The sequence below is a fragment of the Heptranchias perlo genome, chromosome 34, assembly GCF_035084215.1.
Source record: "Heptranchias perlo isolate sHepPer1 chromosome 34, sHepPer1.hap1, whole genome shotgun sequence".
NCBI lineage: Eukaryota > Metazoa > Chordata > Chondrichthyes > Hexanchiformes > Hexanchidae > Heptranchias > Heptranchias perlo.
In genome coordinates this window covers 16,957,120-16,977,746 of record NC_090358.1, presented here as the reverse complement: position 1 = coordinate 16,977,746, position 20,627 = coordinate 16,957,120, and the positions used below count along the sequence as shown (strand labels likewise).

At 42.4% G+C, this 20,627-nt stretch overlaps 1 protein-coding gene across 4 annotated transcripts in view; it reads right to left on the bottom strand.

Moving 5' to 3' along the window:
• nedd4a (NEDD4 E3 ubiquitin protein ligase a) overlaps positions 1 to 20,627 on the bottom strand; it is a 108,735-nt gene that overhangs the window by 32,317 nt on the left and 55,791 nt on the right. For all 4 annotated transcript variants that reach the window (XM_067971528.1, XM_067971529.1, XM_067971526.1 and 1 more), the window contains 2 exons: positions 5,274 to 5,324; positions 2,919 to 2,980 (listed from right to left, as the gene is read on the bottom strand). In XM_067971528.1, coding sequence (XP_067827629.1) covers positions 2,919 to 2,980; positions 5,274 to 5,324 — 113 coding nt within the window. The remainder of the gene's footprint in view (positions 1 to 2,918; positions 2,981 to 5,273; positions 5,325 to 20,627) is intronic.

Genomic DNA, 20,627 nt, shown 5'->3' with positions numbered 1-20,627 from the left:
AAATCAAGGGATATGGGGATCGGGCGGGAAGTGGAGTTGAGGTCGAAGATCAGTCATGATGTTATTGAATGGCAAAGCAGGCTCGAGAGGCCGTATGACCCACTCCTGCTCCTATTTCTTATGTTATGTTGTTAAATTTGAGACTGAGCCATATAAGGAGATATTAGGACAGGTGGCCACAGGGGTAGGTTTTAAGGAGCGTCTTAAAGGAGGAGAGAGAGGTAGAAACATGGAGAGGTTTAGGGAGGGAATTCCAGAGCTTGGGGCCTAGGCAACTGAAGGCACGGCTGCCAATGGTGGAGCGATTAAAAATCGGGGATGCAAAAGAGGACAGAATTGGAGGAGCAGAGAGATCTGAGGGTTGTAGGGCTGGAGGAGGTTACAGAGATAGGGAGGGGCGAGACCATGGCAGGATTTGAAAACAAGGATGAGAATTTTAAAAAATCGAGGCAATTGGGAGTCAATGTACTAATGACATTTTAGTTTTAAGGCAACAGAGTGGGCTAATTCTTATTTTTCTAAAAGTAAGTTATCTTTATATTGAGTCACAAAGCTACAACCTTATGCTAGGTCCATGATTTGGTATTGTAATATTCAATTTTGGTCTGTCACAGCCATACGAATTTAATTCCAAACATAATAACGGAATTTTCAAGACGTTGGCCAAATGACTGCCTTTTTGGAGCTTGGGAAAGGAGAAAAAAAAAGACAAAGTAAGTCGTTCCAGTCATAATAATTGTCTGTGTAAATTATGCAGCACATAATTGTGTAATTAGTTTCTTTTGCAGGGGCACCCCTGATGGTATAGTGACTTCATTCAGTGAGTGGCTAAGTCACAAAGATCATTGATCCCCATTCTGTGCTGAGTTAGTCGATCTCAGTCAGGGAGGAAGTAGGGACATTACAATTGGTTTTAATGGGCCTGGCTCAAGCAAACAGAAATCGCCTATGGTCCCCGACCACGATCACTATCCAAGGACCTTTGCTGGAAGTGCACATGTGGACTTTGCACTAGCCAAGAATTGCGTTCAATTGCGACGAATGTCCTGTTAGGATCACACGTGAACGCTTGGGTGAGGTACAAGACGGCATCAGTAATTGCCTTGAGGAGGATGGGAAGGGGGAAATTGGCATAAGAAAACATTTCCTTTACAGCTTAGAACAAACTTTCTTTCCCTACATAATTAAAATTTCAGTCAAGCTATAAAAAGAACAAGCCAAGCACCTGGCTTCCCCAATAGTTCAGCTGGTGAAGGCAATGAGTAGATAAGACATTTAGACCAGGAAGGTCCCAGGTTCAATGTCTGGCCTGTGTGGAGTTCGCTGATCACAGTGGCAGCAGTAGCAGTGGTCCCATAATTGGCCTCAGTGCCCCGGATTAAAAAAGAGAAACCAGCCAGGATTCCCACTAAAGATGGCTAACAAGCAACCACTGCTGGATGTGCATCATGGGTGGACATCAGTTGATTACAGGATAAGGATCAAACCGTAATGCCCCTGACAGTTGAATAGCTTGCTGACAGTCACTATTTAACTTATACATGAAAAACAGCCAGCTGAGTGAGGTCCTGGAGGGTGCCTGGCACCTTAAGGACCACACCTCAGCAAAAAGCTAACCCTTCAGGCGGGGAGCAAACAAGCAAGAAAATAAATCAGTTAAAGTGCCAAATCACTGAATATGCTGTAAAAACAATGGAATCGACCAGTTAGGGATTTACAATGGAACAATTCTATTAGAGCCACTTGTAGCCAAATAAATTCATGGTTTGAATAAACATGTGAAGATGTCAAATATTTCGAAACATTGGCCCAGCTTACTGGAGCTCCTGACACGCACAGGTTACTCCTTCAATGTATTTTACAGGAATCTCATCTGATTGGCTATCTGTAACAACTGTAACCTTTTCTCAAAAGACATGCCAGGTTAAACATTACACACATTGCCATGTCGAATTTTGCACAATGCAACAGCACTAAAGTGACAATTACGTTTGTACATCATTTTTTAAAATCAGAAAATACTCAAATATTACACAAAGCTTGATTTTGACGGCATTTACAAAACATACATGGAATACTTGCAATTATGAATCACAAGTACAATTCTAAATATCAAGCCACTCTGATTTGGTCCAATGAAGAAAAGCACTGCTTTCATAAATGTGAGCAATGCAGAATTACAGTCTACCATTTCTCATTCAAAGTTGCTAAATTCAAATGATCTGACAATTCAATTTTTTAAATCATTAAACTCCCTATTTGTTATGTTATTGAAATTGCTTATTTCAAATAATCAATTAAAATTTTTTAGTGAAAAAAAAGGGGATGAATTATCAGGATTAGAACGTGTTCAGATCTCAATGCGCACCTTGAAATTTATTTTTCCAGTAATATGTGGACATGGATAATTTTTCCCTTCCATTGGTGGATAGCTGTTTACTGGTTAAGCACCAAGTGTACTTATGGGACTGTTCTAGTGTGGCTGTGTGTTTGTGATAGAGAATGAGATTGATTCAGCGTTGATCTCGCCTAGGTCAGTGATCCTAATAGTTTAAAATTCTTTAGATCAGCCTTCAGTTCATTTGACCACATTTTCAGAAACACATCTGAAATGTTACTGTGCAGAAAAATATGCCACCAATTACATTTCAGTGACTTTGTTAACTTCATTACACATTCACTAACTGCTTGAAATGTGAGTAATGAAGAGATCTCGGCAGAGCAGGCCTGATCAGGTAACTTGCTAAACTGCGACATACCGTTTTGAATTTTGAATTTCCCCCATCACTTTGGACAAATCTAAATACTTATAGTATCTAGGAAGATCAACATTCACGCAATAATTATGAAGTATTTCCAGAAGGCGGCAGAGTTACAGCCCACTGGATATCTATGTTCAACTTAATACATTCATTTACCTTCTAGGATGAAGAACAAAATCCTTGAATGTATATGGTCTGCCCAGGTTTGGACTTTCAGTCTGCAATTAAAAGAGTAACCGTTAATTCTGATATGCATTAATATATTTCAATTACATTTTACTACTCCAGTTCTTTTTATTTTTTCCAGCCAGTTACTCATTTGCACATATTTTCCTTTAACACAGAAAGCCAGGCAATTCAACTTGCAGGCTTCTGCAAAATATCTACCAACAGTACTCTATAATTGCCCTACAGGAGGTGCCCATATCGTGAGATGAGACAGGCAATGAGTTTTGCCTGGTCACAAGGTGGAGTAACCCAGACTCTGAAAACTAACAGTGCAAGGCAAATTCAACTGTAAGGAATCTCTAGGCACCTGTCAGGCTGTCATTACTCATAGCTTCCAGCTGAGTTCCAAAAATTACAATTTTCCACAGTTTGAATAAGTATAACAAAACAAGTCTTTAATCCAGTTAGTAAATTAGGCATTAGGTTTATTTTACCCATATGGTTAGCTTTTTTCTCTCCACACATTATTGCTTTACTTATGCCCCAATAGTAAGTGGTTAAGCAAATGGTTAACTTGCCACAGTGAAGGGCACGTTACAATGATCAGTGTTCTCTCCAGACTTTTAGGAAGGAATGCAGTGTAATCCCAGAGTTCTGGACTGCTCACCTCAGTCAAAGCAGTCAGAATTTTTTTTGTTGATTTAGCAGAAAAGCAACAGCAATATCTTAAGCAGTTAAGAGGGGTTTTCTGGTAAGGCAAATGTGTGTAGGGTGCACGGTAAAGGAGGAAAGGAACACTTTTTCTACTTATTGCCCCCATTTCAACAACGAGCATTTTCACGCAGGTGTAAGTTATACACAGGCTCGATGCAGAGTAAAGCTCAGTCTACACTGTCCGAACAAACCTTCAATCGATAATCTCAGAAAACCCCCATGGTACTTCACCAGTGCAACTTGTCTATTTCCCACACTAGCCCTTCGGCCCAAGAAAGATTGTTAAACTCTAGCAAGTTTGATACTAAATTAAGACTGGGAGAAGGGGTTAGATTTGAGGACTGAAAGGCTGTGATCACTTCAGATTGGGGAAGCTCTTTGGAAATACTCAGGAGGTCAGGCAGCATCTGTGGAGAAACAGGATTCCATTCCCTTTCTCCCAATTTCTCAGTCTCCACTGAATCTGCTCTGATGATGCCACTTTCCACACCAGAGGTTCTAAAGTGTCCTCCTTTTTCCTCAGACTCGGGTTCCCCTCCACTTTAGTTGACAGGGCATTTGACCAAGTCCGTTCCATTTCCCGTGCTTCTGCCGTCACCTCTTCTCACCCCTCTCAGAATCAAGATAAGGACCCCTTGGCCTCACCTTCCACCCCACCAGCCTCTGCATTTGGCAGATCATCCATGCCTTTTGCTCCCATATCCTGGGACCACTTCCAGATGGTCGAGTGTCCCAAACTCAAGTCCCACTTTCCTCCCTCAATGTTCAGAGTGCTGACGTGAACCCAGCATTTTAGAGCCTCACTGCAAATTGGCCAATTTTACATCACAGGAGAAGCTGCATTGCCTGCTTCTCAGGAGTTCACTGAGAACAGAAAACAACATTTAAAGTAGAGATGGCCACATTGCACGTCAGGCAGGAAGAGGACTGGAGTCAGGGTCACAGAATCATGACAAGCATCAGAAACAAGCCAGGGCGGAGGGGGAGAACAGAGTCAGTAGCAATGGAGGGGGCAAAAAGATACAACTGTCTTCATTTAATTATTGAGTTTAATCTCAGGGTTCAAAAGCCATTTTCCGGCACTCCACAGGGTACAGACACCACAGTCCCTGTAATAAGCAATAACAGTTGAACTCAAGCTCTAAATGAAGAACCACGTTTAATAGAGTTGTTTCTCCACCCCTCCCCCGTGTTAAACTTCCTTAGCTGAGGGGGTGAGGGGATATTCGTGCAGGGAGAATTTTTCCACTGCTGACATCCATAAAGCACTTCCAGGTCCAGGGTCGAACTGAAGCTCAAGGGGCTAAAGACGGGAGCGCACTGTCCAGTCACTAGATATGTATGAAGACGGGGCAAAAGAGAAGGGCAATAGGAGAGAGGGGGAAAGAGGCCGGCAGAGAGAGAGAGAGAGAGAGAGAGAGAGAGAGAGAGAAAGAGAAATAAAATATGAAAAACTCAAAACTATCTTTCAAAACACATCATAAATGCACATTAATGAAATTTAATGGTAAAAAAAGAAAATCAGTAAATATATAATATTTGGCAAATGAATGCAGGAAGCTTTGGCACAAAAATATTCTTAAATCACAATGCTTTGACACCTCTCTCTCTGCTGGAATTAAAACTTACCGGTATATGTTGAAGGGGAATATCCACCAGGCCCAGAAAATCATCCCTGGTCTAAGAAAAATCAAGAGAGAGGTAAAAAAAAGAAAATGATGATCCGGTTTAAAATAGGAAAACTTGTATAATTTCTCCGCTTGGCTGCATTTACAATACATGATGTGGCGATGCCGGTGATGGACTGGGGTGGACAAATGTAAGGAATCTTACAACACCAGGTTATAGTCCAACAAATTTATTTTAAAATCACAAGCTTTGTGATTTTAAAATAAATTTGTTGGACTATAACCTGGTGTTGTAAGATTCCTTACATTTACAATACATGATTAATATCACTCCAGTTAGTCTCAGATATTCTGAACATTTGCTCCATTTCACATTACCAAGTACAGAATTCACTCTCTTGTGTAAACAGCTTAAGGGAAGTAAATTTTCAGGACACAGTTACACAGCAGCAGCATTTCATTCCTATATATTACCTGGTGGTACATTCCTATTGCTCTTTTACAAATGAGAGTCACACAACTCAAATGAAAACATGATATAGGGGGTAATTTTAATCTAACGTTGCTGGGCAGGAAACCCACTTTATTGGGTGGAATACTGGTTTTACACCACGCCCAATATTACTTGATTGACTTCGATGCAGAGTAAAATCGGGTGGGGTGTAAAAACCAGTGCTGCACACGATCTTGGCTGTTTCCTTACCGGCGGGTTAGGTTAAAATTGCCCCCATAGTCTTTCACATTCATACACGTGAAATATACCATTTGCCATCTTTCAGTACCATTTACTCTGGTTATATGATTTCAGAATAAAATGGGAGGCACAATTATTTAATATTATCGATTATAACTTCACAGTTGGGAAACATCTCCACTTTTGGTTATAAAAATACACATAAAAGTTGTATTTTATTTATACATGAAAAAGAATGCATATGTAGCATCATAACAGTCGGTCACAAGCTATATTCTAACATAAGATTCTAACATAACCTCCTGACTCCCCAAAGCCTTTCCACCATCTACAAGGCACAAGTCAGGAATGTGATGGAATAGTCTCCACTTGCCTGGATGAGTGCAGCTCCAACAACACTCAAGAAGCTCGACACCATGCAGGACAAAGCAGCCCGCTTGATTGGCACCCCATCCATCACCCTAAGCATTCACTCCCTTCACCACTGGCGCACTGTGGCTGCAGTGTGTACCATCCACAGGATGCACTGCAGCAACTCGCCAAGGCTTCTTCGACAGCACCTCCCAAACCCACGACCTCTACCACCTAGAAGGACAAGAGCAGCAGGTACATGGGAACAACACCACCTGCACATTCCCCTCCAAGTCACACACCATCCCGACTTGGAAATATATCGCCATTCCTTCATCGTCGCTGGGTCAAAATCCTGGAACTCCCTTCCCAACAACACTGTGGGAGAACCTTCACCATACGGACTGCAGCGGTTCAAGAAAGCGGCTCACCACCACCTTCTCAAGGGCAATTAGGGATGGGCAATGAATGCCGGCCTCGCCAGTGACACCCACATCCCATGAATAAATAAAAAAAGGGCTGAATGAAACGCCAATGTCCAATATTTCAAATAAGTACTTTCCAATAGCCTCCTCCCCTCAGTTGTAAGTGCAGCAACAGGACATTATAAAAAGAAAACGCTATCCATTAAGCAGCAGTATTTGCTGCCAAGCAACCGACAACATCGTATGGTCAAATTAATCCAACAGTGTTACAAGGCAGAGATCGTGAGAGGGAAGTTAGGTCGGCTTGACTTTTTGATAGTGGCAGCTTTGAAATCAATACAAAAGGAGACTGATTTTCCTGCAATGTGAATCATATACTATCACAAAAAGTTTAACGAAATTAGCCTAGCTTTTATCCCTGGTCAATATTACAGTAAAACCCCTAAAACAGCACCAAAAAAATGATTGAATACATTGTTAAAAGCATATGCAGTAGCTGTATTATACTTACCAGTCTACATCATTAGCCTAAAAGATTTGTTTTTAACGTTACATGCCAATTGATGCATATCTTTAGGTCCTGTATGAAGTAAAATTGGGCAGTCTGCATATCAAATGGGTGCAGCAAAATAAAACTGCCTGCAACTGGCACAAATTGGCTCCAGTAGGTAGTCAGTCAGTAAGGCCGACTAATTCATCTAAAATTATACAATTTCAATAATCCATGTACTAGTCACTGATGGAGAACAGTCCACACAACTGAACCAGCATTACGCTTTATAGCAGGGGTATTCAATTAGTTTGCAGGAGGTCCAGTTGCTGTATATGTTAATAAACCACGGCTACGGTGTACCATTGCACTGAGAGAAATGGTGCTTCCTGTCACATGCAAAGAACTAGAAATTGAGTGTCAGAGTTGACAAAGTGATTAACTCCCTATTTCAAAGCCAAACAGCTTCAGTCAAGATAGATTGACCCTGTTACCTACTCACTAACTTTAATACAATGCAGAAGATGGCGACTACTGGAATAGCAGCATTTCTAACACCAATGCCTGGTGGCACAGGGCGGTAGAACAGAGATCTTTTAGTCCATTGGCATTAGTAAATGTGGACACCAATGCTGAAGGATATGCATTTTTAAATAAAAAGTAAACGATGAGCAGGGAAGTGGTCTGGAAATAAATATTTGTTAGTGACTCTACTCGTCTGTTGGATTACTTTTCCCTTCTGCAACAGAACAAAAAAGTGTTAATTTGTTTTCCTATCTGTACTGACTTGTAATTCAAAGGTTGATGCAATGTCCATCACTGGATTGTCTTGTCATTACACCACAAATCACATCAGTGTCCACTTGCATCTCGATGGTTCTGGATTCAAGGAGTAGCCTATTGGGGTGAAGTCAGAGAAATGTGTAGCAGCTACAAGTTGCTGTGCTACCCTCAGCCATTCTAGATCCTGGGTTGAGCTTTGCCCTGTCTGCAATTCCAACTATGTTCCAGCTTCGACTGCTGTGTTCCACACCCCCTGGCTTCAGCTTCTTCATTTGTGGTTTCACATAAGACTCACTGTCATCACACCTTTCATAGATTCTGGCCAATCTCATGCGGTCCAGATGCAGACTGCTCCCCATTTGAGTAGCCGAGCTATACATACATACTTAAAAACTCATCCACACATTTAGTTGCAGTGCTGCTTTTCAACCAACAGATGATGCCAGTGTCCTTTGTAAATGAAAGTGTAGTAGCAGCATCAATTGGCAAGGAACTGTACAAGAAAAACAACACAACTGCACCAGTAAAATCTGGATAAATAAAAATTCAATAAATTATTGATGCAACGTAACTATGAAAATTTTTTATTTGAATAATTGCCTGTACAGGTTGTGGGGATGGTCCCTGTGCATTTCCTGTGCTTTGATTTAGTGATGATTAACCAGAGTTTAGAACACATCTCCAATTCCCTCCAACAGAAAAGTCACATTTGCTGGCCTTGTGCACGCCAATGTTTTTCAAAATCAAACAAACAATAGAATTGCCTGACATCAGCATTGTGATATTTCAGATTACTACTGTGCTCTCTGAATGTAAAATAATGCCTTCAATCTGTAGGCATAAGGGCACAGTTTTACAATCATTATTACTTTCAACAATCACTGTGTTGTGCCAGAATTTTAATAACACTTGAGACTGTGTATGAATGGTACACTGAAGTATCAGGTTTAAATAAAAATGTTGTAGTGTACCATTCATACATAACAATTTCTTGCGTGTTGTTAAAATCCTGGCACAACACAGTGATGGCACATGGAAGCCAATCCACAAAAAATAAGCAAACAATTTGGTTCTTGTTTGCCAACATAAACATCTTAACACTTAACACTGGAGTTCCCACCAGTACAGAGGCTGGCAAATTCCCTGCACAATTTGCAGTGTTGAATTAACATGGCCACCATCCCCCTACCTATGAAACAGTTTCGACAGAACCTCCCTTGTATTCTACCACACGTGCCAATCTACAAAAATTATAAAAGCTGACAAATAGCTTCAGGAGAGTTGACAGAGCTCCCAAAAAGCCAATAACTCAAAAAACAATATTTAACTGAAAAAACAGCACTGAATAAAGACTTATGATCAAGGCCAATGCTTCAATATGACTGAATAAGTTAACTATTTTTTACATTAGATTTCAAGATTGTTATTAGTATTTTAAGATCACATTCCAAAATTCAGTTCTTGTGAAAACAAATCCAAAGGCCTCACATACAAAAAGAAGTCGTCACAATGAGAGTGCTGTGGGACATGAACTTATCTAAACTTAATATTCCATTAGTTGTAGTAGAGGGAAAAAAAGCTGCAGTACACAAAGTGCAATTTTTGAAGTAGCGAATTTAGACATTTTTGAAGAGGTAAGTGAGCTGCAAACTTACTTCCCAGAGGAATCTGGAACTATGTCCAAGAAAGACCTGCATTTATTTAGATGCCACAGCTGAAATCATATCAATAAATAATAATTGCCTGTAGGCTTACTTATTACTTCATAAAATTATTCAAACAGAAATAAATAATAACATTTTTAAACACAAAAACCATTAACGTAAAGAACATAACTTGTATTTCTATAGCACTCGAGTAGGAAGATGGCTCATTGCACTTCAAACAAGGGGAAAAGGACAATAATTAGTTAATAAACTGTGGCACAGGAGCACCAAGTAAACTTTGAAACATTTTGAACTGTTACTCTCCCACAACTAAACATCCCCATCTGCTCCAGTTCACAAAGGTCCTCTAACTCCTCTAGACTCAGTTCACGGAGACTGCACTCCATCCAACTCCCCACTCTTTTACACCAACATCCCCTTCTCCTACTCTCAGTTCATATTGGCTTTCTTTATCCTCACCAGTTCAACCTGGCATTGTTTTCTTTCTCTAACCTTGTTAAGCTGGTACTGTTCTTTCACCCTCCCCTGTTCAAGCTGGTCCTCTCCCCTCCACCCTCCACCCCCAACTCGAGTACAGGCTGGCATCATTTGCATGTCCCAATTCATTCTGGCACTCCCCCTCCCGACTCCCTCTCAGTTAATGCTGGTTCTTTCCTTCCGCTCCCCTTCATTACCATCCGTTTCCACTTAATGGCTATTGCAATCCATTCACTGGCATCTAGTTCCCCCATTCCCTTGTCCAAGTCCTGCTGTGAAGTGATTCCATCTGTATACTGTAGGCAGGAACTGTTCTTGCAAGAATTCTGGCCTGCAGTATGCAGCGTGCAAAATCATTTTCATTTGCAAGCAGGAATCAGGAAGGGGCTGCACAGAGGGGAAGACAGGCTTGGTTCCTGCTAAAAATGTTTTAGCAAAAGCACTGGCACAAAGACTGGGTCCCAAAACATACACCATCAGCCTGAAACGCAGACAATTGGTATTGATGAAGAAAGGCAGACTTGCATTGATATAGTACCTTATCACACCTCAAACGTCTCGAAGTACTACACATTGAATAAATTACTTTGAAATGCATTAAATTATGTAGGCAAACATAGGAGCTATTTTTCACACCCAAGACACCACAAGCAGAAATGAGATGAATGACCAATTAATCAGTTTTTGGTGGTGTTGTTTGAGACAAGAATGTTGACCAGGACTTGTTCTAAACTTTTTAATTTTCTTAATTGGTTTTGGCTTGCCTTAGTTTCTTTGTGCAACAATGACTGAAGGAGTTGTCATGTGATGCATAGCAGCCTGGTAAAGGAGGAAGTGAGTTCGCGCTTGCAATTCCAAACAGATTGAATTTCTTATCTTGGCATAGTGCCATGAGAAAGTGCCACCCAAGAAATCAAAAGCCACCAGGCCTGCACCTCATCACTTTGGGACATCCTAAGGCCACAATCCAGGGATAGCTTGTGATGTGGGGAGACCCAAGACAGAATGAGGACCATGGGTCAGGTATTTTATGGATTCTCTGTTTTGTTCAAAGGGTCTTCTTTAAAGCCAGTAAAGTGGCTTTCAAAACCTTCTTACCAGGTCTGCAAATAGAGCAATGCAGGACGATATGTTTGGTGAAATGATTATTGCCTCTGGTTCTGTACGTGGAGAGCAAAGACACACCATTAGCTTTATGTTTCCATTAATATAAAGTCAGCCAATTGAAGTTCATTTTATAATTAGGGAACAAGCTATTTTAAAGAGATCACAAGGTGGGAGAGTGGGCTTCTGCACTGCAGTTCCAGCCAGCTGTGCTTCGAATGATGAGACTAGAACTTGCGTCCTAACTGTGCCACCAGGGAGGATACTGAATAGATGATGCCAGGCACGTCTCGGGGAGTAATTGACCTCTGATGCACTCCAAGAGCTATGGAGTTGCACCGTTAGACACATGAGCGACTTGAGTGAGATTCACACCACAGCTCAGCTTGGGACCACTGCATTGAACCCTAAAATAGAATGAGAAAAACGGGAAAATAAGATTCTTTACCCGAGGCTACACACAAGTGTGATCCCCTTCTGTCACCAATTCCACTTGGTTAACGAATTGTGATTGAATTCTGTGCCATGTATTTATCAGACGATAGTAATTCATCCAGAAAATTCAGGTTGCTGAGGGTAATTCCTGCATCATGGGAATTCTAACGGAACAGGTTAAAAAAAATGAAATCTAAACAGGTTGGCTTGGCCTTTCCATTCTTTTGCGTGTGTGCAAAGTGAGGTTTCCCAATTCTATTTGAAACAAATGCTGTGGAGAAGTCTCTCTCACATTGAGAGTGGGGAGAATGAATCGGCTTCAAGTGCAAACATTTTCCCTCGTGTGCAACTGAAGACTTTCTGCCTGCTAATCTGGCTGGGCTCAAAGAAAGCAGCGGATTCCTCAGCCCCTCACCCAGTGTACAAGTTCTAGAAAGCGCCTCGTCCGCTCAATAGATGCAAGATTGGCAATTATGTACTACTCTTGGTATCATTTTAAAAATACGAGATATTGGGGGGAAAAGAGCTCTTTGTACCAACATGGAGGTGCAGATTACAAAATATACAGTTCTTCCCCCTCCTCTTTGCTTCACCCCTTTTTAGCACTCCAAGGGAAGCAATGTGCAAAGCATGGCCCATTTGAACAGCCAGGAGACAGGCAGGATGCAAACGATAACTATGTTTTTCCCTCAACTGCCATATTTCATTCTCCACCGATGAAATGACGACTCAAATGGGTTGGTTTCACTAACCAAACAGAAAAGTTCCTGGTGTTCAGATCCAAAAGCAGAAAATGGAGCATTAAAAAGGTATCATTTTTTTTAAAGCACATATTCTTCAGTTAAATTAAGGCAGCCAAGTCCTGTGACTAGTTTCCTCAAGATAAAGGGTGTATTGTCTTTGTGAGTGTGTGTTTGGCACACCACTCTCCATTCATTATCAGCAGTGTTGGAACTCATTGTATGCAGAGATCTTACTGTAGCGAAAATGACATACAGCTCTTCTCCCTCCCGATAAAAGGACTTGAATTTATACAGTGCCTTTCACAACCTCAGGACATTCCAAAACGCTTTACAGCCAATTAAGTACTTATGAAGCGTAGTCACTGTTGTAAAGTAGGAAAGGTGACAGCCAACTTGCGCACAGCAAGGTCTCACAAACAACAATGAGATAATGACCAGATAATCCATTTAAGTGATGTTGGTTAAGAAATAAATATTGGCCAGGACACCGGGGAGAACTCCCCTGCTCTTCTTTGAAATAGTGCCATGGGATCATTTAATCCCACCTGAGAGGGCAGATGGGGCCTCGGTTTAACGTCTAATCTGAAAGACAGCATCTCCGAATGTGGAGCACTCCCTAAGTACTGCACTGGAGTGACGGCCTAGATTTTGTGCTCAAGTCTCTGGTGCTGGACTTGAACCCACAACAATAAAGTTTGCTCAACACATTTTCAAGAAAAGAAAGCCCCCTTTAAATGTTGGCGATTACGCAAGATAGTAACATTTCCAATGCAAAGTGACTCCCCATTCGATTAAGAGTTTCCTAAATGGTAAGGACATCTAAATCTGTAGGATTTACAGCACTGACAGCTGATAGTTTATAGGTGGAGACTCAGTTGTTTTCAGGCACAATCAGCTGAGTGCATCTTTTCCTTTTTGATCTGAAGGGGCCTGCTATTAAAAAAGGGCATGTTCACTGAGCGAGTACTATTCATGCCCAGATGACAAATGCCAAATGAGAATCTGCACGCTTTATGATTTTGAAAACTCTAGGAATTCAGCTCTACAGTTTCTTGGACTCAACAACAACAACTTGCATTTATATAGTGCCTTTAACATTGTAAAACGTCCTAAGGCGCTTCACAGGAGCGTTATCAGACCAAAATTTGACACTGAGCCACAGAAAGAGATATTAGGACAGGTGACCAAAAGCTTGGTCAAAGAGGTAGGTTTTAAGGAGCGTCTTAAAAGGAGAGGAGGTAGAGAGGCTAAGGGCTCGATTTTCAGACCCCCAAGCCGGCAGGTTCGTGGCGGGGGGCTCCGAAAATTGGGGATTCCTGGGGCGGGTCCGGAGCCCGGCTCCAACCCGCCCACTTCGGGTTGCCCAGTGACGCGCTTACATGCGCGCGCAGCCCCCGCATGCGGGACTCCCACCGGCAATTAAAGCTGCGGGATGCCACTTAAACCAATTAAGTAGGTACTTCGGGTCATTAGCAGACCTGATTGACATATTTGAGGAGGGGTGGGATTTTCATCTCAACTGAGACTGTTTCCCGTACTGGGGGAAACACTCCCAGTTGAAATGGACGTGTAGCAGGCATCAGCCTGTGGCAGCTGCAAAGGTCCTTTTGACAGGTGGGGGTGGGGGGGGAAAAAAGAGACCCTCACTCATTGCAGGAGGCCACTCTGTCACTTTGGACAAAGTTTGGCCTCCACCACCCTCCTCCGAACAATAAAATTCACAAACTTGCACACTTATCCCGGTGTGCAGACACATTTACCTACCTTGCGGACCCCCTCAAATGTACATCTTCCGGATGGGGGCCGCCATAGCTGCAGTCATGACCTCCTCGGAGGACGAACAGCATCACCAGCCTCGCCGTCCACCTCGGACACGTGGAGCTCCACAACACAGTGCTGTGACACATCCACCTGCACAGCAGGAGGGAGGGCAACCGCAGAGAGATGCGTCGCAGAAGGCACTACCCTCGCCACAGGGTCCACAGACCGAGGCTCAGCTTCCCGGACCTCCCTGTGCAGCAGTGCATATGGAGGCTCAGAGTCACTCGACATGTAGTCGTGGACATCTGCAGCCTCCTTGATGCCGAGCTGCTCCCGGCTGAATCGAGCACCATCTTCTTACCTGTCGCTGTCAAAATCACCACTGCCCTCAAGAACATCTCCTCCACATCCTTCCAGGGTGCCACCGGGGACATCGCCGGCTTCTCTCAGTCGTCTGCACAAAAAAGCCCTGCAAATACACCTACACCCACTCTGCAGTGACACAATGGGTGGCATCAGGTGTGGGTCTTCATTGTGATCCTCAGGGAAGCGCATTATTTTACAAACCAGACAAGATTTGCAAAGACGTGGCATTCGTGGTGACAATAATATGTAATATATTTGATTTTTGATCAACTTAATTAAAAACCATGACAAACCCTCAAACACCCTTGTGCATCCCCTTCATGCTCACGACATGTTTGCCTTACGCTTCCTACTGCACATATGTGATGCATGCCCTGTGGCTGCAGCACAGGTAGTGGCAGGTTGAGTGAGGCTGACCGTGAAAGAGGTGCATGAGAGGGCGAGTATGAGATAGAGCAGTGAGATTGTATGAGGATTGGGTTGAGTGGTAGTGGCGGGATGAGTACTGGCGAGGTGAGTAAGTGCAGGTAAGATGAGGATGAGCTTTGAGTGGGTGTGAGGGGTGATGTGATAGAGTAGTGTTGGCAGTGTAGAAGTCGATGTGGGGTGGGGGCGGTGATGTGGCAGACGGAGTGTAGGGGAATGAGTAAGTGTACTCACTTCGGCTGACCTACTTACGTTATTGAAGCACCTCCTGCACTGTATGCAGGTGCGCGGTATGTTGGTGGTGCAGGTGACCTCCTCTGCCACCTCGAGCCAGGCCTCCGTGGTGGCAGAGGCAGGCCACTTCCCCCCGTCCGCCGGGGAGAAGATTTCTGTCCTCCCCCTCCTCCTCACCCCATCCAGTAAGACCCGGAGTGAGGCATCATTAAACCTGGGAGCAGCCTATTTTCTGCTGCATCAGTCAGTGGAGGACTGCCCCTTTAAATAAGGCTCCTCCAGCTGACAGCCTATGATGCGCCTGCGCAGTCCGCCCGCTGCGCGGCTTTCCAGCACGAAACCCGGAAGCCAAGGTAAGTACCTTCAATTAAGCTGTGATTGCGTGCGGAGCACCCCGAATTCACTGGGCGCGTTACCCACGCGCCCAGTCGACCCCCCGCTGCCAATCCGCCTCCCTCCTAATATCGGGCCCCAAGTATCTGTTCTAGCATTGAATTTCCGATGCTAGTCCAGGATTGTGTACTGCTCTGTTTCTACAAATATGGTCCTCTGCTACATGAAGGTGAAGGTTGGGTGTACTAATTTAAAATAGTCATCTTCAGATGGAGTGAAGATTTTGGTCTGTAGAATTGTTGCCTGACACAGCAACTGCGACCAGCGGCGTAGGCAACGTTTATTTGGTGGTGGTGGGGGGGGGTTGGATCTGAGCTTGCCAGACTAACCAAAACTACATCTAAAAAAGGCCTATTTTTCCAATACAAATTTCACAATAAGATTCAAATAGAAACATTATTACTTCCATTAATCTAACAATTCAAATAAAGCAAATAAAAAGATGAGGTGCTGGTTATGTGTCTCTGGTGCATAGGAACAGGAGTAGGCCATTCAACCCCTCATGCCAGAGAGCACTTCTCAGCAGTTCCAGCCAGATGGTAGGGCACAGAACCCTTTTTTGTCCCATCTGAGTATACATCAGTGACCCAGGCACAGCTAATCACATTGGGCTACGGTTCCACAGGCACCAGCAGCCCTCCAGTGCCTCACCCGAATGGACATGCTTCATCTGAGTCCAGGCGGCTCAACTGTGATGGGCTTCACAGGCAAGCCTTATTCTACGCTCACCCCACAGCATTATTTTTCAAATATTAACACTCACAGGAGCTTGTGAAAAATGATGCCAGCTACCCAAAGGAAAACACTGCTAACACTGCAGAAAAGTTTCGATATTAGTATACCTATAGCAACAAAAATAACATGCTAATAAATTAACGAAGAGAAATATTCATACGTCTAATGCTATTCCTTCAATGATACCCTAGAGCCCAGTTTGAAAACCAATGCCCTACAGGAATCGTGGGACAGTGATCGGGAGTGGGAGCCTTCCCTAGACCAGGTCTGCTCAGTCTAGTTGTGCCACCTGTACCATCACCCAGCAGAGATCAGGGACCAGAGTCTTCCTGACCTTTACAGCTCTTTACCAGACCAGGTGATACATTCACTAATTTAAGTCCTCATGGAAGCTTAGAGAAAAAGAGCGTTTTATTTACAACAGTAACAATTTACAAGAATTTACTGCTTGTGTCACCTTTTTATCGCTGGACCACTAGCCTGATTTTCAAAAACGCACACTGGATGAACTGTGCGCAGTTTCCAGTATTAACACCATTACCCAATTTGTCTCAAATAAAAACCTACTACAACACTAAGCCCCCTTTCAATTCATTCAGGTACAATTCAGGTTTATTTGGCCTTTATGAAAAGAACCATCGTGCTGCAAGAAATTAAAAAAAATATGAAATGCGATTACTGCAATCATTCATATTTCCAGAAACATGCACAAGTACTGCTCCAGCTCAAGTTGCAGACTTTGGTATTACTAATATGGCAGCACGATATTACTGAGTGAGAGCTGGCCAGCACTCTGAAAAATTCAGCATTTAATTAATCTACTAGGTCCCCATCTACAAAATTTTGCATGGTATTTACTGCATGCAATAAGAAATAAAATATTAAAGCACTTGAAAGCTTTAAGATCAGGGATTTTTTTTTAAGTGGGATGGGGGAGGGAAAGGGGTTAGAAAGAAAAGAAAGCAAATTGGAAAGCCAGATCAGTTGAAGAAAGCAAGATATAGATGTGAATCCCTACAAACAAACTTCAGTAAAGCCTAAACCAATCTGAAATAATCGTCTTTACTTTTCCACAAGCATTTTTTTTTAAAAAACGAATTGTTGCTCTGAAACTTAAAGGGTCTGTTTATAAATCTGATTTGGCATGAGCGGCAGGGAGATCAAGGTTCTAGGAATTATCTGTACTTTCACTGAGTGCCCCCTTTTCCTCTTCAGCCAGGAGTATGTGCTGTTTCAGGCAGCCGTCTGCATTACTCCTGCCAATGCCATGCTATAATTAGTAGCGGGGAGGTAGAGGCAAAGTCAGCATTCCCCCCCCCCCACCCCTCCTCAAAATGAGCAAACACTACAGATGGGAAGATATATTGTTGACAGGTTTGAGGGACAGGCATCCCTGGAACTCAAACCTGCAACCCTTAGACTGTAGAATTAGCACTCTGATTAAGCTGCTGGGCAGTACAGTCTTAACCTCAATGTTACTCAAATGAGCTGCTGATTCAAAACACTATTTCAAAAACATTGCTACTTGTTTTACACTGGTATTGTTCGTCTTGTGTCAATGTATCACTCTGACTTTGCTTGGACTTCATATTTTATCAAAACTGCAGAATATATTCAGAGAACGTTAGCAAGTGATGAAGGTTTGAGAAAGTACAAGTCCATTGCCAAGGCAAAGACTAAAAGAGACTCAACAGTATTGCATGTAGAATTAAAGACCAAATCTGTCATTGCTAACCTGTAACCAGTGAAGACATTTAGAAATCTGGATGGTCAAGTGTATTTTATTGACTGAATTCATCTAAGTGGCTGGGAATTCAATAGCTTCCATTCTTTTTGTAAATTAAATTTAACATTGCTGCAAACAGAATACATACTTATCTATTCATAATACTAATACTGTATGTACATCTCAATAAAATGGAGTAATTTTGACCAACCATTAAAACATTTATGCTAAGAGCCAACCTACAAACATTTGTAGACATATCAATCATTGTATTAGTGAATCTCTATTACAGCAGGCTCACTAAAAATGTATTTGCATGAATAAAGGTCATTTCAAGGCAGAGCAGATCAATCAGACAATGCATGGAGGGTTGGATCTACACAGCAAGCTGCAATGACACTTGCAAAAATGCATCAAGCTTCGACAAGCCATTCTTTCATAGCTACAACCACCTGTAGCCTCAAAAAATAAATCTGTAGCCACAATGCATTCCAACTTCACCACTTGAAGGATCCTAGGAAAATAGAAAACAAACACTACTTCTGTTCAGTGCTACAATGTGGTTTGAGCATATATCTGCAGAAATGATACCCAAACGTTTTGCAGAGGACTTCATTCATTTACTTCTTGACTCATCGTCCCATTGGTTTCGGGATAAAAAAGCTGTTAGTGAAATGGCAAAAAATTGCCTTGAATTACCAGTGATCCTTGATGTAATAATGCTGCACATGCTCAACTATTCTAAGATGTATAATAACCTACTCATCACAAGATACTTGTTACATGCTGCACCCTTTAGGTTGGAGCTATGCTACACTCTGCAAACTAAAATCAACCAGGATCCTGGAGTTGTCTCACACCTAAGGGTTGAACTCCATCTTCTGAGTTATACTGCCACTTTTACATTGATGTGCACCCAGTTACTGCATCAAAGCAAAAGTAGTAGTGCATTAGGCACAGCAGAATGGAAATGTTCATCTCACGGGCCATGTTGGACTCAAACCCAGGTCTGAGAGGTGAAAAAATTTATTAACTGGCTACAATAACCTATCCCTTTAAGTAAAAATTAGACAAAATGATCGTGAGTCTTGTTGCCATTCCTATCTATGTGGACATCAGTGCAATTTAACTGTGTAACCCTTTTCAAACCGTGTTACAAACATATTGGAGCCATTTAAGCAAGCTGCCCCCAATTAAAACATCAACACTCCACACACACACACACAAACAGCTAGACATTGAGCAGAATTTTAGCCTCATCGCTCATGAAACTACTTGTACTAAAGTTCACCAGCAATGTCCTCAATTTAAATACCACAAATATTCATTTGAGAAACTCCATCTGTTGAAAACAGTCAGCTTGTCCTTGCCCACATGTGTACTTTGCTTGGGTACATATTTCAAGTCTTGCTAACAGTTGTTGAGATTTTTGACTGGTCTAATGGGTGCTAATGGTAAAAATAAAGTTTTTTTTATGGATACATCTCCATGCAGCCAGTTTCAAACAATAACTGCTTTTAGTAATTTGGGATTTTTGCTAAGTATGCAGTCTCCTGGAAGAGCTGCTGTACTTTAGGTGTAGAAAGTGGAAGTGACAGAGTGCAAATAGAATTTCTTTTGTTTTTATTTCAGTTTTTCAGCTGCAACTGGAAGGTCTGTGGAGGGTTGTGCAGCTGACTGGGGCAAGTTTGGGCATTCATGCACGGCATCTCTTAGTTAATTGATTTTTCTATTATTCTGTTTAATTATAGATTTTGTTTCTTGATCAGATGCTTTATTATCTTGAAAATTCCTTCGGTTTAAACTAGGATTGTGGGGTGACTTTGTGCAGGAGATGTGGTAACTTTATATTTTAAAAACTGAATTTTTGCAATCTTGTCAGTTGCAGGTAACTGCTTCATAAAGGACCTCACTTTGCGGCAACGACAACAACAACTTGCATTTAAATAGCACCTTTAACGTAGTAAAACATTCCAAGATGCTTCACAGGAGCGTTATCAAACAAAATTTTACACCGAGCCACATAAGGAGATATTAAAACAGGCTTGGTCAAAGAGATAGGTTTTAAGGAGCATCTTAAAAGGTGAGAGAGAGAGACAGAGATTTAGGGAGAGAATTCCAGAGCTTAGGGCCTAGGTAGCTAAAGGCACGGCCACCAGTGGTGGAGCGATTAAAGTCGGGGAGGTGCAAGAGACAAGAATTGGAGGAGCGCAGAGATCTGCGGGTTGTAGGGCTGGAGGAGGTTACAGGGATAGGGAGGGGTGAGGTCATGGAGGGATCTGAAAACAAGGATGAGAATTTTAAAATCGGAGTGTAGGTCAGCGAGCACAGGGGTGATGGGCGAATGGAACTTATTGTAAGTTATGGTACAGGCAGCAGAGTTTTGGTTGAGCTCATGTTTATGGAGGGTGGAAGATGGGAGGCCAGCCCAGACAGCATTGGAATAGTCAAGTCTAGAGGTAACAAAGGCATGGATAAGGGTTTCAACAGCAGATGAGCTGAGGCAGGGGTGGAGACGGGCGATGTTAGAGAGATGGAAGTAGGT